This window comes from Prunus dulcis, chromosome 3, assembly GCF_902201215.1.
Source record: "Prunus dulcis chromosome 3, ALMONDv2, whole genome shotgun sequence".
Taxonomy (NCBI): Eukaryota; Viridiplantae; Streptophyta; class Magnoliopsida; order Rosales; family Rosaceae; genus Prunus; species Prunus dulcis.
In genome coordinates, this window is record NC_047652.1 from 7,664,838 (window position 1) to 7,692,595 (window position 27,758).

Here is a 27,758-nt window from a genome sequence, read left to right on the forward strand (position 1 = left end):
ATGCATGTCTGAGGTCCACAAATTATAATTTCCTTGTAACATAGAGTAGATATGCACCTTAATTAATACAATTATATTAGTAATAAACACAAATAAATCATATATGACAATATTAACTACCATTGGGGGTGCTTGCCGATGTGAAGGAAAGGGTAGCACGGTAGAGAGAGAAGAGAGAGAGTTGTGATGGTCAAGGCTTGAGTGGTGACGTGGCATGTTGTGATTAGGCAAGTTGGCTAGCACGGTAGGTGAGTGACAGATGCTATCTCTCTCTCTCTCTCTCTCTCTGGGCTTCGGCTATACTTAGTTGGGCAACCCACCTCTGACTTCTTAAGAACTCTTTTTCTGTCTCCCAATACTCTCCCAACCCAAAATCCTTGCTTTGCCCTGCCCTCTTCGTCTTCTTCTTCTTATTCTCTCAACTCTGATCAACAGTACCCCTATATTCCCCTCCCTGCTAAAGTACGCCGGTAGCAACACACACTCCCCAAATTCACAGGTAAATTTTCTATCATATCATTCCCTATTTCATTCTCCTCTGTTTCTCATTTTCGCCAGAACGGCACGGCGCATTTTAGACTCAACGGTTCAGCGCATTTTAGTAGTAATGGTGGATTTTAGCCTGACCGGCGCATTTTAAGACTAGGCTGATCATGGCTAGAGATCCGTAGCGGGAAAAAAATAACGCGAGAAAGGAAAGAGGAGGGATTTTTGAACTTTTATTAAATCCAACGGTGCACGTTTAGCCCAAGCGGCTAGATTGGTGGTGCACCAGCGAGCGCGTATGAAAACAAAAGAAGAAAGAAAGAAACCGGCAAAAGGAAAGGGATTGCATTCTAGTTAACTATAACCCGAGGACGGCGCACGTTAGCCGAGGAGCCAAATCCAAAATTTAAAATAAAATGCTAAAAGCGTGTGTGTTGGGTGGTATGCAGGTGAGCCAGGCGGTGGGGCCCAGAGAAGGAAACGCGCGAAAAGATGGTGGTCAACGTGAGCGTAAGGGAGTCGACGCTTGTTAGGCCGGCGGCGGAGACGCCGAAGCACGCGCTGTGGAACTCGAACGTGGACCTGGTGATCCCGAGCATCCACACGCCCAGCGTCTACTTCTACAGGCCCAACCAAAACGGTGTGTCGTCGAACTTCTTCGACCCGGCGGTGCTCAAGCACGCCCTGTCCAAGGCCCTCGTGCCCTTCTACCCCATGGCCGGCCGCCTCAAGCGCGATGACGACGGCCGTATCGAGATCGACTGCAACGGCGAAGGGGTGCTGTTTGTCGAGGCAGAGACGAGCTCGGTCATCGATGATTTCGGCGATTTCGCACCGACTCTCGAGCTCCGGAGGCTCATCCCCGCCGTTGATTACTCCGCTGGGATATCCTCATATGCTCTCTTGGTGTTACAGGTATAAATTGTATTGATGGTTTTTTTAATTATTTTTTTCCGGTAATGTTTTGGAATGTTCGTTTTATCGTATTGATGGTGTAGTTTTGATGAATGTTCGTATTATCGTATATAACACTTAACAATAAAATAATAATAAAAAATATCAAAATCTTGGGAGGGAATGGTGACCTATTCAAACCAAGTGACTATATCATCAATTGGTCAACCTATGTAGCACTTTTGTGTTTTGGTAGAAACTAATGATCACATGTATACAGCGCATTTATTAGCCTAGGTAGTAAGTCGGAGTGTGAGTGACTCGTAGCTGTTGATTTGTATAGATAATTGTTCTCTAAACTTGTTCGTGTCACATACATTGACTGTATCACCCATGTAAGTAGAACTCATAGGTATTTACATACACAAGTGGGTCCACCTTCGGAAAATGTGTTAACATCGTTACCATGTTAGGTGAAGTACACATCTAACCTAATTGATGGATCAAGATGGTTAGGAAATGTGGTTTAACTTAGTGATTTGGTGTGATTTTGGATTAGCGGCTTTTTCTCCTTGGATGGGTGAGAGGACATGGGACTTTTGGCTTTAAGCGAAAGCGATAGGCGGATGGAGTGTATAAAAGAATTAAGTTTGGTCACATTTCACAACAGCTATTTTCTAAGTTTGCTCACATTTCACAACAATTATTTTCTAAGTTTGGTCACATTCCAAACCAATTATTAATTTCCTAGTTACATTATAGTACAGTCAAGTCTAGAAAACTAATTTTACGCATCAGGGTAATTTCCGTTGTGGATCTCATTTCAAGAAACTATTGAAAACTAGCTTTAAAAAGTCTTCAGATTCTTGAATTAAAAAAATATAAAATAAAATAAAAACTCTATGGATTTGATGTCCCATTATTCCCTTGCTAGAATTTTTCCAAGGATAAAGTCAGATGTGTGATATTATTAAATATCATGTCTAAGCAATCATGTCTCAGATGTCAAAATACTGAAAGTTTCAAAAAATATATTTAATAGGAAAAATGTGGTGTTGAGAAGTTATTATTAAGACTAAATATTTGTTGAACATTTCTCTCTTAAAAATTTAAAAATAAAAAAATAAAAAATAATTTGTTGAACATTTCAAGGGTTGAATGAAATAATATTGAAAGATTGTTTGAATATGTCACCCTCTGGACTTGGTTACATGATTCTTGGTCCATTTGACCAATTGGAATTGTTGAAGAGTTGAGCTTACCTTTGCAGGTCACATACTTCAAATGTGGAGGAGTGTCCCTTGGTGTTGGAATGCAGCATCATGCAGCAGATGGATTTTCTGGTCTCCATTTTGTGAACACATGGTCTGATGTGGCTCGCGGCCTTGACATTACACTTCCGCCGTTCATCGACAGGACATTACTTCGTGCCCGAGATCCACCGCAGCCGGCATTCCACCACATCGAATACCAACCTGCTCCACCAATGAAAACCCCTCCGCAAAGCACAAAACCTGGCGCTGATAGCACAACAGTCTCCATTTTCAGATTGACGCGGGAGCAGCTCAACATCTTGAAAGCCAAGTCCAAGGAAGCTGGGAACACAGTCAGCTATAGCTCATATGAGATGATGGCGGGTCATATTTGGAGATGTGTATGCAAGGCACGGGAACTTCCCAATGATCAAGACACCAAACTATATATTGCCACTGATGGAAGATCCAGACTGCAACCCCCACTCCCTCCTGGTTACTTTGGCAATGTGATTTTCACAGCAACACCCATTGCTGCAGCAGGGGATCTCCAATCAAAACCAACATGGTTCGCAGCAAGCCGCATTCATGATTCTTTGGTTCGTATGGATGATAACTATCTTAGATCGGCTCTAGACTATCTTGAGCTTCAGCCTGATCTGTCAGCCCTTGTTCGCGGTGCTCATACTTTTAGGTGCCCTAATCTTGGGATAACTAGCTGGGTTAGGCTGCCGATCCACGATGCTGACTTTGGTTGGGGTCGACCCATTTTCATGGGACCTGGTGGAATTGCATTTGAGGGGCTGGCTTTTGTAATACCAAGTGCAACTAATGATGGGAGTTTATCAGTGGCCATATCTCTTCAATCTGAACATATGAAATCATTTTCCAAGTTGTTATACGACATATAAGGAACCGACATGCCTGAGGAATTTAGTCCGGCTTGAATTACTTCGGGCAGGTCATATTCAGGTTTGCCATATTTTTCTGATGTGGTCTTTCCGAGTGCTCTTTTCCTCATACATGGTTTATGTCAGTGGGAATACTAATGCCTGAAACAGGACATATGTTGTACACATTTGAGGACTTTGACAACAATTGTATTACTCATTGATATTGAATTTACAATAAGTTTAATTTTGTTAAATCACAGAGTCTGCATAAAGAATATTTGCCTGTGCTAAAGCTACAAACTGGTACAAGTTTTGGAAATTCTTGTTTTATGCAAATATATATATATATATATGCAAGAACAGTTGTAGTTTTATTTCTTATATATTGTGGAAACTGCATTAGCATAGCTAAAAGAACTACATGGGAATGAGGGTTTTCTCACACGCACAGAGACCACTGGTCAATGCCTTTTTCCAATGGGCTAGACCTGTTGACATACTAGTGTCTGCTTAAACTTATATTTGAGAGTGTAAAAAGGTTCAACACCACAGCACAACTGTGAGGCACAGAGCAGAGCATATTACTCAACAGAACAGTCAATTAGTGTGTCATTTAAGTGCTTTGGTGTGGAAGTTTAGCTTAATTAGGGCAGCTCAGCCTAACACTGGTCATGTTGATTCACACTTAAATCCTTTTCCATTTTCAGAGAGATCTTCACTCCTTACATTTTGGGATTAACACCGAATTACAGGCATCCGCCTTAATCTATAATCCTTCTACAATCAATATTTTCCTCTGCCAAGAATTTTAGTCATACAAGATTGTATGTGTTTCCTCAATTTCTTAAGGATAGCCCCACTGACTTCAATGTTGAAAGACACCATACTGGTGTCTGTTGGAGGAACAACAATCAGTATTACACTAATAATTTAATTTAATAATTAAATAAAATAATAAATAAAATCACGAAATTAAACAAGGCAGTAAAATAAAAACTGACCGGTTTTTCAGATAGAGGCTTGCATATTGCAATGTCCATTTATGGCGAAATCTATGTGTTTCTCTCAGGCGATGAACAGGAATGATGACTTTGAATGATATATGCATTTTTTATGTGTTTAAACACAAACATGGCTCCTGTTTATATTGAGGGTTGCCCAAGGCCCATCTTTTGATTAAGTAAATATATATTAATTAATCATTAACCCAACTAATTAGGCATTGACCTAAAAGACGAAACTCACAAGGCACTCAATTGGGCCCACTTGCATAGCTCAATCCAAACTATTCTATTCCAAGAGGAAGTCTTATAAACACCCAAAGAACTCTAATTTTCCAATGTGGAACTAATTTCAACTCAACCATGTTTGCGATGCCTTGCAAAAGCCAACAGTGTCATCTTGCTATAATAATATACACCTCATAACACACTTATGTTTCAGGCTATTGATCCTCCAACATCTTTTTGATTCTTTCGTTTTTCTCTGAGAAGCTCATTTCTTTCCAAATTGGTGGAAGATGATAATTCTGCAACAAGGAAATGTGTTGAAGTCCTGTTTATAATTGCCCATTATTCTCTCTGAGAGAGAGAGAGAGAGAGAGAGAGAGAGAGAGAGAGAGAGAGAGAGAGAGAGAGAGAGAGAGTACATAAACATAAATCACACCACATTCACAACCAATTTAGTAAGAGAAAGTACAAGAATGGCACAATAATCCTGGTACAAGCTCACAAGCAATTTCTGAAAACTTACCAACAAAAAAAATCAACACTCATCAAATTACAATCTTAATTATAAGTAAGGGTGTCATAATCCTATAAAAAGACTAGGAATCAAAGGATCTTCCAAGGACACTCAAAGGGAAAGCTTAAAATCAGACATCAAGAGGTAAAACACCAAAGAAAAAAAGGAGAAGAACACACAATTGACAAACCAAAGCTTCATATTCAATATAAATTTCCGATCGATCGGAAACTTATTAGAGAAATTGAAAGAGAAGAATAAGAATCAAAGCCAAGGTTACTTGCAACCTGGTTTTAGTGAAGAGAAAGGGCTGTTGGGGCCTTGCTAGGAATGATGGTGCACTACTTCTCTCAGTTGGGCGTGGCTTATGTGCAATATTTGCACCCCCATAAACTCCCCCTTTCCCTTTTTGTATCTTCCTTGGCTCATCCATTTCATGTTTTTCTCCACACAGCTTGACCGCGCCATCCACTCCTGTATGCCTCACTACTATAAAATGTTCATTCAGCGCAACAAAAAAAGGAATCATTTGCAAATATAAAGGAATTCTTACCATGAAAGTCTTGTCCTTGTCCAATAGGCTTTGAGAGGTTAGCACCTTTTTGATCATATTCTAACTTGAAGAAGCCTTTGAGAGCCAAGCTTGATAGGGCATGAGAGCATGAGATGAACAAAAACCATGCAAGTAATTTCATTCCCTTCATTTTTCGTATTGGGAGAGGGAGTAGGGATCTTGGGTTGATTTGGTTCGATAGGGGAGGGACAAACTGTTAAAATATTTAGGCCTTAGGGATGGTAGTTTCTAGCTTTTGAGAGAATCTTAAAAGAGTGGCACAAGCACCATTGCAGCTGTAAAAGGAACTCAGAAAATGGTAGCGTCAAAGAGGAGCAATTATATAGGCACGTTCCGAAACCATGCCATTTTGCTGTGGAGTGGAGGAATATTTTTACACAATAGTTGTGTTTGTCAAGCTTAGCACATGACATGATTTTATTTTTATTTCTTTTTGCCAAAGTTAGGAAAGATAGGAGGAAAACTCACACACACGGATACCATGGGAACTTGAACCTAAGATCACTTGAGAGCACACCAAAGACTTGGGCCAATCATCCTTTCAAGTTTATGAGCACGGGAAGTATACAAACTGATTCAAATATCTATTTATATTGGTCCTAATATTTTTGAGCAACTGAGGGAGTAGTTGTGTCTATTTGGGTTTTGCCTTATTTTGGAATTGTAGCATGCATATTACTTTTCTTTGCTTAGTGATGCAGTTGGTATTGGTTTTTCATTTCCAGCGGTTAGGGGCTAATTGGACTTAAAATGAATCCTTGTAAAAATTGACCTTACATTTGAAGTAAAAATATTATTGAAAGTCAATTTAGTCACAAGAGTCATTTTGGTGGTGTAATTAGTTATACTGTTTGTCAATGACGAAAGGGTGGTTGGAGTTGGAGGTTGACTGCGGCAATCACCGGATTTAGACGGTAGTTGGTCACAATTGTCGGAGTTGGCCAACCGGAGAACATTCCTTATGGTATTTGGCCGGAGGCTGGCCTGAAATAGTAGCCAGGGAGAAGTGAGGTGCTAGAATTTGTTGGTTTATTTATACATGCATGGTTGACAATGAGGTATCAAATTGACAATGAGTGCAAACTTAGAGGGGTAAAATGTAATTTGTCCTTTTTGTTTTTGTCAGATAATTTCTTCATTGAAATGCCCAAAAAGGGTTGGGAAAAAGAAAAAGGCAAAATGTCACTTTTGGTCCTTTTGATTTATCATTTTTATCATTAAGGTTTTTGTGGTTTCAATTTGATCATTTTTTATCCAGTGGTTTCAATTTGAAGTAATTCAAGGATAATTCTCAATTTCTATCAATTTTTTTTATAACTTAATGCTATTTGTTGAGAGGCAATTTAGTCTCTAAATTATTAAAAATTAATTCCTTTTAAAAATAAAGAATATAAATATAAATAATAAAAAATTAGTTTCAAAATAAAATAAAACATCTATATCCCTTTTTTCTCCTAACTTCCACCAACAGTCCCCACCCAGCACCAGCCAGCTACCACCTCCTTATAACTCAACTTAACAAAAAAAAAAATTAAAATAAAACATATCTTATCGTATGCTATTGGCACAAGAGTGTTGGGAAAGAATGAGAGTTACACCTCCAGAACCACGAGAGAGTTGTGTTTGACTCTTTATTTTAGAAAGAATTTTAAGGCCCATTTACAATTAATCATCTCTGCCTACAAGTACAAATGGGAAATTCAACAAACTCTTTACGCTGAAGAAGAATAAAGAATAATTACATTTGCTCTTCTTCATTCATTGCCTGCAAGTGCTAATTATAAGAGCAGTTCCAGTAACAAGGACTGAGAAAGGGGGGTTTAGGCCCAAAAATTGTTTCCAGCAGCAAGGGCGATGGGGCCCACGAATCCAGGCTAGCTCTCAGACAAGATCTGTCTTAGTTCCAGTCCCAGTTTGCTGACGTCAGCAAAAATTTTTTTAAAAAAAAATCTACAAAAAATACAAATATTTTCAGATTTTTAAAAAATAAGTACTTAGTTGTAGTTTTCACTTTCCACACCAAAACTCTATACAAATTTCTCTTATCATATCTCATGTGAATAGTTGTTGCCATAGTAATTGGTATAAACACAACAACCTTTTGCAAAGGCAGCAACTATTCATGTGAATAGTGGCTACCCTAGCCCCCCTTGCCATGACAAAGGATAAATAGGTGGAGTTGCTCTAAGAAGGTGGTGGTTGGTTGGAGTGGGGTGAGGTGGGGACTATTGGTGTGGGTTGGGGGTGGGGTTGGGAGGTTAAGGGAGAGAGAGATGTTTTTTTTTTTTTTTTTTTCGTTTTAAAATTATTTTTTAAAATTTATATTTGTATGATTTATTTTAAAAGGAATTAACTTTTAATAATTTATGAACTGAATTGCCCCTCCTCAAATAAACAAAAGTTTTAAAAATTGATTGAAATTGAGAATTGTTTTTGAATTACTTCAAATTGAAACCACAGGAGTTAAAATGACCAAATTAAAACCATAGGGATAAAAATAACCAAATAAAAATCACAGGGATCTTAATAGTAAAAGTGATAAACTATAGGACCAAAAATGAAGTTTTGCCAAAGGAAAACTTAGCAATGCCCACCACCACCAACCTAAACTAACGACGTCGTCTTGAGCTGGCAAGCGTTCTTCTTCAGCTCGCGTTCGTTCTCGTTCAGGTTCGGGTCAGGTCGCTAAAGCTCTTCTTCTCCCCGTATTAACTGAAGGCTGAAAGCTCAGGTATTTTTTTGGTTTTGTTTCCCTCCTCTCTTTGCTTCTCTCACTTTGTTCTCTATTCGCTTCTATCAATTCAGTTAGGATTTTCTTAGAGTTTGAATTTTGTGGGTTTTCAATCTGAGTTTGTGGCATTCGATCTGAGTTTTTTGGGCATGATTTTCTGATTTTTCTTACCTAATTGATTTATTTGAACCTTACTTGCAGGGGATACCATTTCCAAGGGAAGCCAACAAACCAGTCCCTTCCTAGAACTCCAATCAAATCCTACGGGTAAAAAGTATGGATTCCGATACACCTGATTCCCAAACCGTAACCACCGAAACACCTGATTCCCAAACCGTAACCACCGACATACCTGATCCCCAAACCGTAACCACTGACCTGGAAACCCTAACCCTCTCCAACGATCCATTGACGGACCAGTTCGGCTCCCTCAATGACGTGGCCCATGAGCTCGCCTCCCTCCAGGACCTTGCCACGCGCGGCTCATGGCGCTCCATCCTCGACAAGGTGGCCCGGGCTCGAGCCCAATCTCTCCTCCACAAACCCCACGACCACCTCGTTTATTTCACCTACAATGTGCTTGCGTTGACTAAACTACGCAGGTTCCCCGAAGCCGCTGCCGAGATCGATTCCTTAGAGGACCTCGACAGCCCTCGCTACCAGTACGAGTCGTATCCAAAAGTGTACCCAAACCGGGTTGGGTCCATGGTACCCTTCTCCCTCCGGTGGCTTTATGCCTTAATGCCCATCAAGTTGGGCCAGCGACAAGATGGTCTGGACCGGCTCTACTGCTTGTTAGATTTTGTACGGAGCAAAATAAAAGAAAAACAAAAAAATGGGAGTGTTTCTGTGTGGAAGAGAAGGGAGGTGTTTGTAATAAATGGTATAATTGGGGTCCATTTGAGCAACAAGGAGGTATCTGTGTGCTTGAGCTTGATCAATGACTTGCTTAACCGTGATTACACGGATCCAGTTTTGGTGTCGAAACTAGGGTACATTCAGATGCAAATGGGAGACTTAGAAGGAGCTAAGAGCTCCTTCAATGTGGTCCAAGGATTGGTGGAGAATGAGGGTGAAGCGAGCAACGAGTTGAAGAACATAGTAAGTAGGAACAAGGCCTTGGTGTACATGGTGGGGAAGGACTATGTGTCTGCAGTGAGGGAGTATGAGGAGTGCATTGAGAGGGAGCATAACGACATTGTGGCCATCAACAATAAGGCACTTTGCTTGATGTACTTGCGGGACCTGTCAGATTCAATCAAAGTGTTGGAGAATGCTCTGGAAAGAGTGCCTACGGTGGCATTGAATGAAACCGTTGTGGTGAATTTGTGTAGTATGTACGAGTTGGCTTACGTTAATCATTCTGATATTAAGAGGACACTGAATAGCTGGATTGCCAGGGTTGCTCCTGATGATTTTGATTCATCATCTACGAGGATTTGATTATAGGTAGTTTCACACCTTTCTCATTTGGCTTATGGATTCTAGTGTGTCACACATTGTTGAATGAGTTTGGAGTTTTTAGGATAAGATTCAGTTTTTTATAGATGTAACTTGATTTGAAAAGAATTATCCACTTCTTTGGATGTTTTATGAGTTTGGAAATAGTGATGATCATTATATTTTATTGAGTACAGGGGCATGCTGGCATTGCAATTTCTAATTTCTCCTCTTCATTATAAGTTTCCCAAATCATCTATATGACAATACGTTCCTTTTAAAGAATCAGACTTTGATGGTTGTTCAGTTTGGTTTTTATTTCATATTTTGATGTGTATTGAGTGTAATTTGATTGAAAGCGTATCCACTGGAATCAGCCTTCTGTGGTAGTTTGGTGCATTGAGTGCGATTATGACTTCACTGTATAAGTTGTTAGATATGGAACAAAGAAATCTTTTGTTATTCTTTTGGACTTCATTATGGGTTCATAATTGTGCTCATCGTTGAAGCATTCTGTTATAGATTTGAACTACAGTCTATCATCGATACTTGAGGTATGTGGTTTGTGATGCAACTCCCCAAACTCTGCTGAAATCTCAAATGCGGGCAGATACAGTTTCCTAGCTGTGAGGCCTTGAGAAGGGTTAAACTGCTGAAGAACTCTTTTATCATGCAACTGCAGGGCACCAAAACTATTAGAAGGAGATCCTATGGACATGGTAATGGAGCCTTGACATTTATGTGAAATTACTATTGCTCATCTTTGGGCCATGCAGATGCTTGTTGCTTCGAACCAATCCAGAATACCATGCGAACTCTGTAACATTGTTCCCAAAATTCATCCTCCACCTGCAGATTTCGTTATACTAGTTGGACTGCAGAACTAACTGTCTGATTTGATAAATTGACTCAAGAAATGTCAGGTTCTTTAATCATTTGAAATTATTCAAATTTCTGTCCTAATTTTTGTTTGACGTCTGTAGACATAATTAACAGCAACTGAGGGGCCAATTGTATCTATTATGGTTTTGCCTAATTCTGGAATTGTAGCATGCAGATTGGTTTCTTGGCTTAATGTTGCAGTCGGTCCATTATTTTTCCATTGGTGTCTTGCGTAGATCCTAGTTTTGCCAGTTTGTTGCAGCCTCCCTCTGCCTGATGGTTGTTCCCTTTTCAGGTTAAACCTATTTGTTATGTTTCTAGAAGCACATAGATGATTGGCTTCAGCTTGGTCTTGCTCCTGAAATTGATTTGTCTATCTGGTGCTTGCTATTGATTGATTTTGGCTTTGTATTTGAATTTTTTACCATGTGTTCTTCTTGTTAGGTCTTAAATCTTTTGTTCCTTAACCCGATTTTGCAAACATGCTGACAGAAGATTATACAGTTGTTTGGAGCTTAAAACTTGATTTGATTCATAGAAGTTACAAGTGAGAAGAGTTAAAATGAATTCCTTTTGAAACAGAACCACTGAGATTTGCATGATATTTGTAGATGAAGAACAGAATAAAGTTTTTTTTTATTTAATTACACAAAAAGCTGAAATATACATCACATCCTCACATGGTTCCTACGTCTACCTATTATTCAAGCATTTCACTCAAGAAAAAACAGTAGAACAAGAGCAGAGTTCAAAAGCAGAACATCCAAAAAGAAACCTATTCTAGCTTAGTCAACCTCTTCAATCTTAGGCCCAGCTCCTGCTCCACCAGAGCTAGCGTTGCCAAATCCGCCACCGGGCATCTGAGCACCGCCCATTGGCACATCTCCACCAGCACCTTGATACATTTTAGCAATAATTGGGTTGCACAAGCCCTCCAGTTCCTTTTGTTTGTCCTCAAATTCTTCAACTTCAGCCAACTGGTTCCTGTCAAGCCATTCAATCGCCTCATCAATGGCTTTCTCAATCTTCTGCTTGTCTGCAGGGTCCAGTTTTCCAGCAATCTTCTCATCCTTTACAGTGTTCCTCATGTTGTATGCGTAGTTCTCAAGCGAGTTCTTGGCATCCACCTTCTTCTTCACCTCCTCATCTTCAGCCTTGTACCTCTCTGCCTCCTGCACCAATCTCTCAATCTCCTCCTTGCTCAGCCTTCCCTTGTCATTGGTGATAGTGATCTTGTTCTTCACTCCAGCAGTCTTGTCTTCAGCAGACACATTTAAGATGCCATTTGCATCAATGTCAAAGCACACATTGATTTGAGGAACACCTCTTGGGGCCGGAGGAATGCCTGTGAGTTCGAATTTTCCAAGAAGATTGTTGTCCTTGGTTCGAGCCCTCTCTCCTTCATACACCTGAATTAATACTCCCGGCTGGTTGTCAGAGTAAGTAGAGAAGATCTGCTCCTTCTTGGTAGGGATAGTGGTGTTCCTCGGAATCAAGACAGTCATGACACCACCAGCAGTCTCAAGACCAAGGCTGAGAGGCGTAACATCAAGAAGCAGCAAGTCTTGAACCTTCTCATTCCCTTCACCAGTCAAAATTGCAGCTTGAACAGCAGCGCCATAAGCAACAGCCTCATCAGGGTTTATGCTCTTGCACAGTTCCTTGCCATTGAAGAAATCTTGCAAAAGCTGCTGAACTTTAGGAATCCTCGTCGAACCACCAACCAGAACAACTTCATCCACCCGACTCTTATCGATTTTTGAATCCCTCAAACACTTCTCCACAGGTTCCATACACTTCCTAAACAAGTCCATGTTCATCTCTTCAAATCTTGCTCTTGTAATTGTGGAATAGAAATCAATACCTTCGTAAAGCGAATCGATCTCAATTGTGGTCTGTGCGGTTGAAGACAGAGTCCTTTTCGCCCTCTCACACGCAGTCCTCAACCTCCTCAAAGCTCTGGCATTGCCACTAATATCCTTCTTGTGCTTTCTCTTGAACTCTTGCACAAAGTGATTAACAAGCCTATTGTCAAAATCCTCACCGCCAAGATGAGTGTCCCCAGCAGTGGCCTTCACTTCAAAGATCCCTTCCTCAATTGTGAGCAAAGAAACATCAAAAGTACCACCACCAAGATCAAATATAAGAATATTCTTCTCACCACCCCTCGACCCTTTCTTGTCAAGACCATAAGCAATGGCAGCAGCAGTTGGCTCGTTGATAATTCTCATCACATTCAGGCCAGCAATGACGCCCGCGTCCTTCGTAGCCTGCCTCTGCGAGTCATTGAAGTAAGCAGGCACAGTGACCACAGCGTTGTTGACTGAATGACCCAAATAAGCCTCAGCAATTTCCCTCATCTTGGTCAGCACCATGGACGATATCTCTTCGGCTGCAAACTGCTTCTCTTCGCCTTTGTATTGAACGACAATCATCGGTTTGTCGCCTGGACCGGGAACGACCTTGAAAGGCCAGTGCTTCATGTCGCTCTGGACAGATGGGTCGGAGAATCGCCGGCCGATGAGCCTCTTGGCGTCGAAAACGGTGTTTTGGGGGTTCATGGCAACCTGGTTTTTGGCTGCATCGCCGATCAAACGCTCTGTATCAGTGAAAGCAACATAGGAAGGGGTGGTTCTGTTGCCTTGGTCATTGGCTATGATCTCAACGCGGTCGTTTTGCCACACTCCCACGCAGCTGTAGGTGGTGCCGAGGTCGATGCCAATGGCCTTGCCTTCTGTCCTTGAAGCCATAGATGACAAAACTCAGCAAGAAACTATATGAATGAAACAGAAATTGAAAGAGCTCAAGAATAGGGATTGTTTGAAAATGTTTTCGGGTTATTTCGTGTGCACTTTTCTGTTGTTGATTGATTGCTTATTGGTCCTTGGACGTGATATGAAAGTGTATATATAGACATTGGTCTATTAAGGAGGTGGGAAGAAATTTGGAGAGGTGAGTAGAAGAATAAAGACGCAACCAGAGAGTTCTGGAGAAATTGATATAAGCAGCCTCCTCTTTTTTTGGGTTTTGTCCAGAGGGTTGTCGATTTTATTTTATTTTTGGACGAATCCAGAGGGTTGTGGATGCTTCCACACAATGGTGTCCAAATTCAATACCAATTTCCAAAATTTTATTTTGGGGTTTGAAGGTGAGCGGAGTTGAGTTGGGCTATTTCACGTGACTGTACTTAATTACCAAACTATAATTACTCGCTAATCCATTATCATTTGAGCCCTATTTTTCCTCAGTAATAAAATAGTTATATCCAGCCCAAATTCAAATTGTTGAAATGGGTTTGACTCTCCTATAAAATCATTGTTTGACCTGTTTCATCACTAGCCTTTTACCTGCCCTTGTGGTTGAGTGTGTTTGCACTTGTTGCTGGTGGTCTTGGGTTCGAAGGTTGGTATACAAGCCCCAAACTAGCAACAACAATGTGTCATTCTATAGTGAGGGCCTTATATAAAATGAGGTATTCTAAAATACCTTTGTTTTTTTTTTTATTTTTTTTTTTATTTTATAAATTCATGTTTGCTCCACCTATTCTCTTTTACTTCTTTCTCACAGCTTCTATCTTGACAAGTCATAATTAACACCCTAAGAAAGTATAATTATGAAAACAGAAAATAACTAAACAAACGAGAAATAAGTTTTTTTTTCTTTTTGAGAGAAATAAGGTTTTTTTATTTCGTATTACACTTTGCGTTAAAATCTCTTTGGAGCGTTGGTGTTGCGAAGAGTCTTCTTAATTCTCTATCTTTCAATTCTGAATGAGGTGGGCTTGCTCTTGTCATGTTTTTTCTCACTGTCTTACTGAATTTAATTATCCAGATTTATTGTATGTAATAACCTTTGTTTAGGGTGTGTTTTTACCATAAATCACTTGTATTTGCCCATGTTCTAAAGAAATTCTGCTTTTTCTATTAAAAACAAAAAAACGAAAGTACACTTGCATGAATGCATGTCCCCTCCCGGCTGTACTTGGCAAACTTGACGGGCTTACCCAAAGAAAGAAGCAACCAGAGACTTCTGGAGAAATTGATACAAGCAGATTCCTCTGTTTTTGGGTTTGTCCAGAGGACTGTGGATGCTTCCTTACACGGTGTCCAATTCAATACCAATTTTCCAAATTAGATATGGGATTTGAAGGTGAGTGGACGTGGGCTAATAAAACACTTTTGGGGTAATTGCCTTTCAATAATGCTGATATATTTGCACCCAAACGTTGTATTTGGACACCCAAGCTCAATAATGTTCCTCAATCACAAGTTTATCCCTTGCCGATAGTAGATTTTGATACTTCATTCATCGAAGACGCCATGCTATATATGCCAATTTGAAAAAATAAAATAAAAGCTACCTATTTATTGGTAGAGAGGTGTTCAAGTGCTAATCGGTTAATGAATTTATGCAACGTTATGCACTCGCTTGAATCCATTGCAAGATATAATCTCATTCATTTTTTAGGCAAACATTCAAAGATATTTCTTACAAAAAATTACCCAAATTAACATACATGTACTTAGTTAAGTTGGCTAAAGCGGATGCGTTCCCCACTCTGCATTCGAGCTCGAATCTCCCCCCCTCCCCCCCCGCCGTAATTAGATTAGATTAAAGTAGGATATTGCTTGTATTTAAAAAAATATATATATATAATTAACCAAATTAAATAATATTTAATCATCTAAAATGTGTTCAAATAAACAAGCGAACATGATATTTCCTATAAACAATTAAAATATTCACCATGATTCTGATAATGAGATTCTGAACAAACTCTACTGTGTGCTTGATTACCAAACTATAATTAATCACTAACCAATTAGCATTTGAGCCCTATGTTTTCTTGATAATACAATAATTATATTATGTGGCCCAAATCAAATGGTTGAAATGTGTTGGATTCCCCTATAAAGTCATTTGTTTGACGAGTCTCAACACTGGCCTTCAACCTGCCCTTATGGTTAAGTGCGCTTGCACTAACTCCTAGAGGTCTTGGGTTCGAAGGTTGGTACCACATTCTCTACAAAACCCAAAATGGCAACAACAACAACACACAACACAGCACACATTCAATTCAAAATGAGGTATTCTAAAATACCTTTGTTTTTATACAGGTATTCTCTTTTGTATATTGTGTTCACAAGTCATAATTAACAACCTAAGAATGTATAATTATGAAATAATAATAATAATAATAATAAACAAACTAGAAATAAGTTTTTATTATTATCATTTCATATTACATTTTAATTTACAATTTACATGTTAGTGTTATAAATGCATGTAAAACAGGGAGTTGAAGAGTATGAGAAGTGAGACAGAGGGGAGGGGTTTGAAATTCTGTACTGCATTTCAGATTATATAGTAATGGTGTACTTTAAGATACAATAGAATAATTAATACATAATGAATTATGGTTTATAGTTATTCTTTTCACTCAAAAAACAAACTTAATTCACATTTTGGCAATGTAATTATGGAGAACAGTTAAAGAAAATTAGCGCGCACTTATGCTGCACTTAAAACATGCAACCATAAGATAAAGGACCCACTAGTACTAGTATAGTGATTTGAAGTAATTGAATGGAAGATGTTTTTTTTCAATAGCTCAAGTGTTTAAAAGTAATTACATATGCACTTGAAATTTTATGTTCAAATTCCCGTCTACAATATCGCTTATATAAAAAGAAAAAACATGCAACCACAATTATTTCTCAACTTTTCTTATATATACGCATAAATTCAAATTTAGAACCCCCCTAAAATTGGTAAATAAATATGGTACTTGTCCAGTAAAATAAAAAGCCCAAAAGGAACCTTTTTTTCATCCAAAAAAACAAATTACCCTGCCTGCAGCTTAACTGGAGTAATATATATATATTTTTTCTAACAAGAGATATGAGTTTACAATCAACGTGCCATGAGGGTTTCAACCTCGTCAAGAGTTATTTTTGGCTATACTTAACTTTGGAAAAAGCAAAACATATATCAGCCCAACTAACCCAAGATAATTTTTTATTTTTAAAAGCTAACAAACTATCTCCACCACTCTCCAGAACTCTCTGGCGTGGCCTCTTTTCTTCCTTCGCGACCCTTCCACCCCCTTCTCTTCCTCTACAATGAAGATTTCCATGAACCCTACCCACGCATATAAATTCAACCCCTCCAATCTCCACCACCATATCGTGAAAAAACCAAAAGCATTTCAAGCATCCAGATTTAAATTACCAAAACATCATACCCGAAGCAACCAACTAGCTCTTAAGCTCCATTTTCTTTTGCTTTGTCGTTACTGCTTTTCTCAATCAAATAATCAACTAGTTTCTTGCTGAGTTTTGTCATCTATGGCTTCAAGGACAGAAGGCAAGGCCATTGGCATCGACCTCGGCACCACCTACAGCTGCGTGGGAGTGTGGCAAAACGACCGTGTTGAGATCATAGCCAATGACCAAGGCAACAGAACCACCCCTTCCTATGTTGCTTTCACTGATACAGAGCGTTTGATCGGCGATGCAGCCAAAAACCAGGTTGCCATGAACCCCCAAAACACCGTTTTCGACGCCAAGAGGCTCATCGGCCGGCGATTCTCAGACCCATCTGTCCAGAGCGACATGAAGCACTGGCCTTTCAAGGTCGTTCCCGGCCCAGGCGACAAACCCATGATTGTCGTTCAATACAAAGGCGAAGAGAAGCAGTTTGCAGCCGAAGAGATATCGTCCATGGTGCTGACCAAGATGAGGGAAATTGCTGAGGCTTATTTGGGTCATTCAGTCAACAACGCTGTGGTCACTGTGCCTGCTTACTTCAATGACTCGCAGAGGCAGGCTACGAAGGACGCGGGCGTCATTGCTGGCCTGAATGTGATGAGAATTATCAACGAGCCAACTGCTGCTGCCATTGCTTATGGTCTTGACAAGAAAGGGTCGAGGGGTGGTGAGAAGAATATTCTTATATTTGATCTTGGTGGTGGTACTTTTGATGTTTCTTTGCTCACAATTGAGGAAGGGATCTTTGAAGTGAAGGCCACTGCTGGGGACACTCATCTTGGCGGTGAGGATTTTGACAATAGGCTTGTTAATCACTTTGTGCAAGAGTTCAAGAGAAAGCACAAGAAGGATATTAGTGGCAATGCCAGAGCTTTGAGGAGGTTGAGGACTGCGTGTGAGAGGGCGAAAAGGACTCTGTCTTCAACCGCACAGACCACAATTGAGATCGATTCGCTTTACGAAGGTATTGATTTCTATTCCACAATTACAAGAGCAAGATTTGAAGAGATGAACATGGACTTGTTTAGGAAGTGTATGGAACCTGTGGAGAAGTGTTTGAGGGATTCAAAAATCGATAAGAGTCGGGTGGATGAAGTTGTTCTGGTTGGTGGTTCGACGAGGATTCCTAAAGTTCAGCAGCTTTTGCAAGATTTCTTCAATGGCAAGGAACTGTGCAAGAGCATAAACCCTGATGAGGCTGTTGCTTATGGCGCTGCTGTTCAAGCTGCAATTTTGACTGGTGAAGGGAATGAGAAGGTTCAAGACTTGCTGCTTCTTGATGTTACGCCTCTCAGCCTTGGTCTTGAGACTGCTGGTGGTGTCATGACTGTCTTGATTCCGAGGAACACCACTATCCCTACCAAGAAGGAGCAGATCTTCTCTACTTACTCTGACAACCAGCCGGGAGTATTAATTCAGGTGTATGAAGGAGAGAGGGCTCGAACCAAGGACAACAATCTTCTTGGAAAATTCGAACTCACTGGCATTCCGCCGGCCCCAAGAGGTGTTCCTCAAATCAATGTGTGCTTTGACATTGATGCAAATGGCATCTTGAATGTGTCTGCTGAAGACAAGACTGCTGGAGTGAAGAACAAGATCACTATCACCAATGACAAGGGAAGGCTGAGCAAGGAGGAGATTGAGAGATTGGTGCAGGAGGCAGAGAGGTACAAGGCTGAAGATGAGGAGGTGAAGAAGAAGGTGGATGCCAAGAACTCTCTTGAGAACTACGCGTACAGCATGAGGAACACTGTGAAGGATGAGAAGATTGCTGGAAAACTGGACCCTGCAGACAAGCAGAAGATTGAGAAGGCCATTGATGAGGCAATTGAGTGGCTTGACAGGAACCAGTTGGCTGAAGTTGAAGAATTTGAGGACAAACAAAAGGAACTGGAGGGCTTGTGCAATCCAATTATTGCTAAAATGTATCAAGGTGCTGGTGGAGATGTGCCAATGGGCGGTGCTCAGATGCCCGGTGGCGGATTTGGCAATGCTAGTTCTGCTGGATCAGGAGCTGGGCCAAAGATTGAAGAGGTTGATTAAGCTAGGAGAGGTTTCTTGAGGATGTTCTGCTTTTGAGCTCTGCTTGAATGAATGTGTGAAAACAATACAAAGTTTATGTTATTTTCTGACAAATTACAATGATTATGTTTAAGTACATTTTTCTTTCTTTACTGGAATATTATAAATTTGCTTTGCTCCATAATGTTGTTTTCAGGGCCTCACTAGATAAGTTGTAATTTGAGCGTGGTTTGCCTTTCATTGAACCCTTTTGTTGCTTTTGTGGTCAAACAAGCCAAACCATAATCATAATTTGTTCTCATAAAATTGTGCTTCATTATCATATATGATATGCAGAATCAAGTCAAGGTTAATGGAAGAATGGGGAAGAAGTTTAAGTGATTATTAAGGGTAGTTGAGGAAATTTCATCTGGGCAATGTTCAACAAGCGCATTTGTCTCAGGCAAAGTAAGCAAGTGCCTCCAGTCTTTAGGGCTAGGATTTGTTTGGTTATTGTTGTTTATTTTGTTGGTCTTCTTTGTTTGGGTCTCTCTTTTTTGTTTTTTTCTTGTTAGTTTGTTGCTCCTTTCTCAGTGGTGGGTATAAATATTGTTTGGGCTCATTTTACACCTTCTTGGAAGCTCCTACTTTGTTTCTGCTGCTTCTGGTGGTGTTTTCTTTTGGGCCTGCTTTTCTTATAAGTGGCTTTCTGCCCATCTTTTCTTGGAAAGGAATTCTGTGTGAACTCAATTTCTGTCACTGAACACCCCCTCAAAATTTTGTGCAATAAAATACAAACATACTCATTTTGTAATATTACCAAAAGGGATTTAATGACTTTATATAAAAATACTAAGTCTCTGTACATCCATAAGAAAGGTATATATTATTGCTTGTTTCATATTGGTGTTGATATGTGGCCACTAATTTCACTAATTTGACAAACCTGATATCCAGTGAATATTGTACTCAACTTGTCTGATTCTTTCTTTTCTTTTTTTTTCCTCCTTTCTTGGATTTTTTAAAATTCTTTAAATTTTATTTTTATGTTGAAGCTAATAGATTGAAATGAGTTACCAATGAGGTGTTAGTTGGATTGGCTCAGACATTTAGTATGCTTACAAATAATCGTGGGTTCAAATCCCCATGGTGTGGCAAAAAAAATAAAATTGATAGAGACTAATAACTTGAGTGATGGGTAAGGCACTTAGTTTGCTCAGCATGGCTAGAATAGTGGGTTGGAGGCTGTGTCACTGAGCACAACTATCATGTTTTATTTATCATTGTGTTTTTGATTTGCTTGCTCTCTTTCCATGCCTTCCACAGTGGTCAGTATGTTTTTGCATTCTCTCTCTACGCATTTCTGGTGTTAGGATTTGTACGTTTGTGGTTATTAATTATTCATCATCATTATGCCTTTTTTTCTGCAACTTGGATGTACCAAGCCATAGTTGTCTTAGCTATAATTGTTATATATGTGAACCATGTGTGCTTTTGTGGTTCTTATAATGAGATATTTAGTGATATACCCATTTCTAGCACTAATATTATAAATAAACCCTACACAATTGAATTCCTATAAACAAACCCAAAAAAAACCCAAAAAATGATAGCTAGCCTTATTGAATTTAATATTGATTATTAAATTACTTTGATGCCCTATTGAGTGCTTTGGGTATTTTTATGAGATTTTGGGGTTGGGCTTGTTTTAAGAAATTGATGGCAGTTTTGTAATTTATAAGAAGTTAAAAGCTTTTTTTTATGTTGTAAATGGACTTTGGGTGTGTTTCTAAAGTCCATTTTATATAGGGTATTTTTATAATTTGGGCCCCCATATTGGGTATAATAGTGAATCTCCCTATTATAATCTGCAACAGGGCAGCGCTTTGCTTCTTAATCATCATGTTTTCTATCTTTAATGATTTATTAATATGCAATTTTCTGCAACTTGGGTGTCCTAATCTGTTCTTATCTTTCCTAATTGTTAGTGGTTGATGTCAGGATCACCATAACCCACTCAACTTCATTGTCACAGTCACATATGCTTATGTGGAAAAAAAAAAAAAACTTTTTTGTAACGGGAATACCACTGTTTTGCTCTCCCCGGTCAATAACACAATGACACATGAAAAAATTATCCTACGTGTTATTGTGTTATTGGCTGGGATAGTAAAAAGTGTTATTCTTGTGGCATGAGAGTTTCTTTCGCTAGTGCATAATACAATGCTAACAATTACCATTTTTTTGGGTATTGTATTGTTTCCTGTAAGAGAAATCTATTCCTACCATGTTTAATGTTTATGGATTTTTTTTTTTCAATTTCTGCTTTATAGTATTATGAGTGTATCTGCAAGTAGCAAATGATTGTAAACAGATTGATTGCTTGCATTGTGCCATTGATGCAGATGAGCAACTTTCAATTATTTCAGATTGCCATATGCATGCTATGTATGATATGACTTGACCCACAATATTTGCTAATTGGACTCAAATTTAGCTAATGACAACACCATTTTCAAATATCCAACTATACTGCTTGTTCTTATTGTGTACAAGAGTGTAAATCAGAAAAGCATTTTTCAATGTAGGCTCAAAGGGTAGGGCAGATGCTAATCATCCTCTAGGGTAGAAGAAGAAATTCCTAGGGAAGAGGCAAATGTTGCAGTTGTATCTCCACAGAGATATCTCTTCAGTCGATCCAAGTCATCTGCTGCATCAAGCATTGTAGGCCTAGTGGACGAGGACTCCTGTGTGCAGAGAATTCCCAACTCTATCAATTCTCCAATTGCAACATCCCACATTTTTTTCACCTCAGGTGGCTGATCCCTAAAAGCTCTCATCAAGGAAGAGTCAACTACCTTTTCCACCCTCCCATGATAATGGTTCTTCACCCACTTGTGCAGGCTTAACCCTCCAACAAACATGTCATCTGTTGGCCTTTTTCTTGTCACCATCTCTAGGACCAGAATGCCGAAGCTGTAAACGTCGCCTTTTGTTGATGCATTAGATCCAAACCCATACTCTGCATACAAGGGATTGAGTGTGAACTAATAAATGGACCTAAAATTGACTTGGGTAGAGATTTCTTATCATTATGGTTATTTTTACTGTTTCCATAGTTAACTGATGATATAAGTTGAATGAGCTCTGCCTTTACTCTTCAAAATGGCTTCAATGTGAAAATAAACAAAAGAAGAAATGAATTATTGATCTTAGTTACTTTGCACAGATTTTACTTGTACTCAGAAATCAGTGCTACAAGTCCCAATTTACATTGCCTGATTGATAAATGTAGTTGTGAACAACCCTTGTTCTCTATTTGTTTGGTTTTACGAATCGCTTAAGCAGAGGATAGAACTTTACCTGGTGCTATGTATCCGATTGATCCACATAACATATTTGCAGTAGAGTTTCCCATGTCCTCAAGAGCTGAATTTGCTCCTCCGGCGATCAACAATCTTGCAATCCCAAAATCAGAAACTAAAGCTGTCATATCATCATTGAGTAGAACATTGCTTGGCTTTAGGTCACAATGTATAACTCTGACTGGAGAGTGGTGATGTAGATAGGCCATCCCTTCAGCTATGTCACTGCAAATGTTCAGTCTTTGGATCAGGCTCAAATCAGAAGAACCTGAGCTTAGACCTGCCTGTGAATGTGGATAGAGACGGCTATCCAAGCTACCATTTGCCATATAAGGAAGAACAATAGCCTTAAAATCAGGTAGACTGCATGCTGTTATGATCCTTATGAGGTTCCTGTGCCTAATTCGCCTTAAGACTTGGCATTCTCTGGTAAAACTCTTTGTTGAATTCCCAGATTGTAAATGTAAGACCTTGACTGCTATAGTTGTCCCATCCGGAAGAACTCCCCTGTAGACGCGTCCATAGCTGCCCATCCCAAGCAGTCTCTGATCATCAAATCCACTAGTGGCCTCCGACAGATCTCGATATGTAACTCTTGGGAAATTATGAACCAATTCTGGTTGTGTGGGTTTTCTTGCTGTCTCAGTCCTCTCAGCTGAAATTAGTGCCTTAATGTGCCGGAATGCAATCACACAGCATATTATTGACAAGGATGTTGATATGAATATGACTAAGGTGAATATGATTAAGAAAATGCGTGTACGAAACAGACGATTTTTCTGAGGGCAAACAGGTTTGACAGCAACTGGACCACAAAGGTGCTGATTTCCCAAGAAAGATGAATATGAGACTGATTCAAAGATGCCACCAGAGGGAATCCTTCCTTCAAAGTTATTGAAAGAAAGATTTAAATATGTGAGTGTTCGAATTTTGTTGAGGCTTAGCGGAATCCTTCCAGACAAGTGGTTTCCTGAAACATCAAAGGACTCAAGGTTCTTTAGCTCACCTATGGAATCTGGAAGTTTCCCTTCCAAAGAATTGTGTGAGAAGTTTATCAGGGTCAATGCAATGCAGCTTGATATCTGTGGAAAGATACTTCCACTTAGGTTATTTGATGAAAGATCTATCTCTTGAACATCTTTCAGTTTGCTGAGCTCAATCGGTATGGGCCCTTCAAGCTGATTATGTGACAGGTTAATAAAAATCCTGATCTCACTCAAACCTGATAATTCTGGGGGGATGCTCCCTGTCAATCTGTTGTATGATAAGTCAAGCTTGTACAATTCTGTGCAGTGTACTAATGTTGGAGGTATTGATCCGGAAAGGAGGTTGTTGTTGAGGAACAGATAGTTCAGCCTAACCAAATTTCCTATACTGCTTGGAATATCACCAGAGAACGTATTGTGAGACAGATCAAGCAGGCCGAGGTGAGTCATCTGCCCCAATGCCGGCGGAATTGCACTGGCGAAAAGGTTGTGTGATAAGAAAAGCTGTTCCAAGTTTGACAGCTGACTTATGTTTGCTGAAATTGTTCCATTCAAAAGATTGGAGGTCAAATTCAACACCACAAGCTTAGAAAGATTACCTATATTTGGAGGAATTGAGCCAAAGATTTGGTTTTCTTGCAGCAACAGATTTGAAAAGTTGATACCAAGGCCGCCAATGGAACTAGGCAATACTCCTCCGAGGCCCATGCCAGCCAATTCAAGCTCCTCTAGACTAGTGCAATTTGTGAGGGCAGTGAAGAATGGGTTGAGATTTGTGTTGCCATCATGGCTTATCATATTGTTATTAGACAAATGAAGATAGACAATATTTGGCAACTTTTGTACAAATTTGATAGGCAGTTCACCAGAAAGATGGTTATATTCTACATCTAAATTGGCCAGTGAGTTATTGGTCAAAAACAGAGGAAGCTCTCCAGTGAACTGGTTGTTGTATAAATTGAGGCTCCATAGATTTGGACAATTTCCAATCTCAATTGGAATTTTTCCAGAAAGAAAGTTGTTGGAAAGGTCTAAAACCTTTAACATAGTGCAGTTGGAGAAAAATGTAGGTGGAATGGCACCGGTTAAATTATTTTGCAATAGACTAACTATAGTGAGCTGTGAAGGAAGGGCTAAGGAATCAGGTATTGAACCATGAAAGCTGTTCCTATCAAGCAGAAGATGATGGAGGCGCCTTAGCAAGGCAATTTCAGAAGGGATAGTTCCGTAAAAATGGTTGCCTACGAGCGATAGGTTACGAAGGCCTGTTAGATTCGAAATGATAGGAGAAAGCCGCCCTACAAGCTCATAATCCTGCAGAAGGAGTTCTGATACGCGATGATGCTTTTTGTTGCAGCTGACACCAGTGAAGTTGCAGACACCGGTAGCTTCGTTCCAATTAGCTAGTGTGGAATGTGGATCATATACAATGGCTTTCTTGAACTCCAGAAGAACAGCCTTGTCTGCAAGCAAAGAGTGATGAGGATGGTGGTGATGACCTATAACTGCATTCCCAGATGTTAAAACCAAATGCTGGAACAGAAGAAAAAACATGGTTTCGACCAAGATCATACTGGATAAACTGAAAGAGCCTAATAATATTTGTTTATGAGATTTTCTTCTGTTCTACTTTCATCATGCTTCATAATAGTAAGTTCAAAATAGTGAGTCAAGAACATATTTTAAGAGTGTGAAGCACACACTCAATGGAGAATAGAGATGCAGAAAGAGATGGTACTAAGAGAGATTGGAGAGAAGGTGGAAAATGATATTTTGGAATAAGAATTCAATGGAGGCTATGATTTGTGGAGGGACTGGGGAAACTCTTTATCCTTCCATAAAGTGGTTTCAACCATGATGGTAGATTATCAACTTGAACATATATAAATTGATAGCTAGACAGAGGACAGCATAAGAAATTGTGATGGGTTGATGGGTGATATTTCTATTTTGGTAGGCCAAGTGCAATCTCAACTGACATGAAGCTTGCCATATGATTGGCAGGCATATATATATATATATATATGTTATATTCCTATTTAGATTGGTGCACTAGATACTAAGTTATATAAGGTTCAATAAGAGTTTAAATTAGGTTATACCTTGAGGCCCGGAACCTTGTGAAATAAGGAAAGTTTTGAAGCCAATTAAAGGGGTCCTATTTATTTCCTTTTGCATGAACCGTTGCTTGATGGTCTTAGAGTGTTAGTCAAGTTGGCTCTTGGTGATGAGTAGAGATGACTTGACCTAGCCCTATACAAGCTTAAGACCTTGCTCTCATCAGACACGTTCTCTAACCCTAAACTCATCATAAAGAGAGAGCAGAAGTCTTAAGCCGTTTGTGCCTTTTTGTTTGTGTTTTTCTGCTACGATTGAATGAATTTAGAGATCGTGTACTCAAAGAAGATGACGCCATGCATGTCTTCTATGTATTTCTGTGAAAGATTACGGACTCCTATAGAAATCTAACAATATATACATATATAATTTGTTTATGTTAAGGATGTCCTTGTTGTAAGAGCACATCCTTCCTACTAATAAATGTATTTAACGATCGGACCGTCTACATTTAGGACATCCTTGCAGAAATCATTAAGATCGGAAATGTTTTGGTCATCTCGGCACGCAAAGACTGAAAGCACAATAGAGGGAGAAGAGAGGAGGGAGTTGACATTTTATATTGTCTTGGTGTGTAGTTGAACCTTGTGTATGAGGGCACTGAGTTTGTATACTCTTTTCCGGGACTACAGGCCTCTAATTATTTGTTTGAATGGATTGAATGGGAAACTTGAAAGATGACAGCATTCCACTCCCTACAGTAAGCAAACTCTGAAAATCCAATATTGACTAAATGAAGCTGGCAAATGAAGTTATTTTTCCCATACAACATTGGAGAAAGCTAAACAAGTACCCAAATTATTAGGGCCCATTTGATAATCGTTTGAAAGATAGGATGAGAGGGGAGGACGGGAGCGAGAAATAACAAAAGTGAAAATAATTTTAAATAAATTTCAGTTTTTAGTTTTTGTTTTCACTTTTGTTACTCCGTCCTCTCATCCTCTCATATTCCCTCTTAATCTCATCTTCACTCTCATTCTTACTTCCATTCTCCCTCTTTGTCCTCTATATTCTAAGTCTAACACAAAAAATAAAAAATAAAAACTAAAATTGAAATGATTATCAAACGGGTCCTTAACTTTCATTTCATTTCATTTACCTTTCCTACATCAGCCAGATTCCTAAAACCAATGAACTCAGCCTACAATTCTAGTCTCTATTTAAGTTCTTCACAGCCTTAGGATATGCACCATTAAGAGCAGCTCCAGCAATGCAGGCCAGCCCAAGGCAAGGGCAGGAAAAAAAAAAAAAAAAGTCGCTTCAGCGTGCAGCCCAGGCCCGGGGGTGGTGTGGGACCCACCAACTCGGGCCAGCCTGAAGGCGAGACCAGCACGAGGTCCAACTCGCGTGTTGCTGACGTCAGCCTCGCGTCACGCTGACGTCAGCGAGCGCGTTTCAAATTTTTTTACCGTTGGCGCGTGCAATGCACGAGCCAACGGTAAAAAAATTTGAACCAGCGCGCGCTGACGTCAGCTCCAACGGTTGTGTGCCACGTGTCGCCTCCCCAGCCTTCTGATCTGCTTCTCCAAATTAATCCAACGGCTGAGGCTTTTTTGGGCAAAAAAAAATATGAAAAAAAATCGTAAATTTTTTTTAAAATTTCTAATATTTTTTTTTCTATAAATACCTATCAATACCCTTCACTTTCAACACCAATACTCTTACATTTCATTATACTTATACTATTATTCACTCTTTTTACTCAACATTTTCCTCTTTTTCATCTAGCATTTTGATTTCATATTTTTATGGCTTGTTCTATCGAAACCGGAGGGGCTTGGAGCACAATTGAAGATGTTTCCTTGTGTGAGGCTTGGCTCCAAATTTGTCATTGTCCCGTGTCCGGCAATGAAATGAAATTTTTTCATATGTGGAAAAAAATTCATGCCGAATTTTGTGAAAAAATTCCGGGGTCTACTCGTACGGAGATGACATTATCCAGTAGGTGGAAAATTCTGAATAAAGAGTTGGGTAAATGGAGAAATGCCCTAGCAAAAGCGATGGACAACTATAGAAGTGGGCAAAATCGTACTAACGAGGTAAGTATTTTATAATTTTTGTTTTATTAAGTTTAATCTCCTAATATATATATTTTGTTAATATTGCTTGCATTTTCAATATTT

General features: G+C 39.4%; 5 protein-coding genes across 6 annotated transcripts; 3 read left to right on the forward strand and 2 right to left on the reverse strand.

Moving 5' to 3' along the window:
- Positions 1-268: 268 nt before the first annotated feature.
- LOC117621118 (shikimate O-hydroxycinnamoyltransferase-like) lies at positions 269-3,783 on the forward strand. The gene is made up of 3 exons (XM_034351419.1): positions 269-499; positions 936-1,401; positions 2,651-3,783. Exons 2-3 carry the CDS (start codon positions 979-981, stop codon positions 3,542-3,544), a joined length of 1,317 nt encoding a protein of 438 aa, XP_034207310.1. The 5' UTR covers positions 269-499; positions 936-978; the 3' UTR covers positions 3,545-3,783.
- A 4,573-nt stretch (positions 3,784-8,356) lies between these two features.
- LOC117621119 (trafficking protein particle complex subunit 12) lies at positions 8,357-10,806 on the forward strand. 2 transcript variants are annotated; one of them, XM_034351421.1, is made up of 3 exons: positions 8,357-8,574; positions 8,776-10,023; positions 10,537-10,806. In XM_034351421.1, the coding sequence occupies exon 2, from the start codon at positions 8,851-8,853 to the stop codon at positions 10,015-10,017; it is 1,167 nt and encodes a 388-aa protein (XP_034207312.1). In that variant the 5' UTR covers positions 8,357-8,574; positions 8,776-8,850; the 3' UTR covers positions 10,018-10,023; positions 10,537-10,806. The 2 variants fall into 2 exon arrangements, with proteins under 2 accessions (XP_034207312.1, XP_034207311.1); XM_034351420.1 differs by lacking the exon at positions 10,537-10,806 and having other exon boundaries at positions 8,776-10,296.
- A 702-nt stretch (positions 10,807-11,508) lies between these two features.
- Positions 11,509-13,860, reverse strand: LOC117621115 (heat shock 70 kDa protein-like). The gene has a single exon (XM_034351417.1). It carries the CDS (start codon positions 13,644-13,646, stop codon positions 11,682-11,684), a length of 1,965 nt encoding a protein of 654 aa, XP_034207308.1. The 5' UTR covers positions 13,647-13,860; the 3' UTR covers positions 11,509-11,681.
- A 3,081-nt stretch (positions 13,861-16,941) lies between these two features.
- Positions 16,942-19,313, forward strand: LOC117621116 (heat shock 70 kDa protein-like). Its single transcript, XM_034351418.1, has one exon. The coding sequence runs from the start codon at positions 17,244-17,246 to the stop codon at positions 19,206-19,208; it is 1,965 nt and encodes a 654-aa protein (XP_034207309.1). The 5' UTR covers positions 16,942-17,243; the 3' UTR covers positions 19,209-19,313.
- Positions 19,314-21,775: 2,462 nt separating this feature from the next.
- Positions 21,776-25,071, reverse strand: LOC117623586 (putative leucine-rich repeat receptor-like serine/threonine-protein kinase At2g24130). The gene is made up of 2 exons (XM_034354630.1): positions 22,530-25,071; positions 21,776-22,095 (listed from the first exon to the last, which is right to left on the reverse strand). Exons 1-2 carry the CDS (start codon positions 25,069-25,071, stop codon positions 21,776-21,778), a joined length of 2,862 nt encoding a protein of 953 aa, XP_034210521.1.
- Between the last annotated feature and the right edge of the window lie 2,687 nt (positions 25,072-27,758).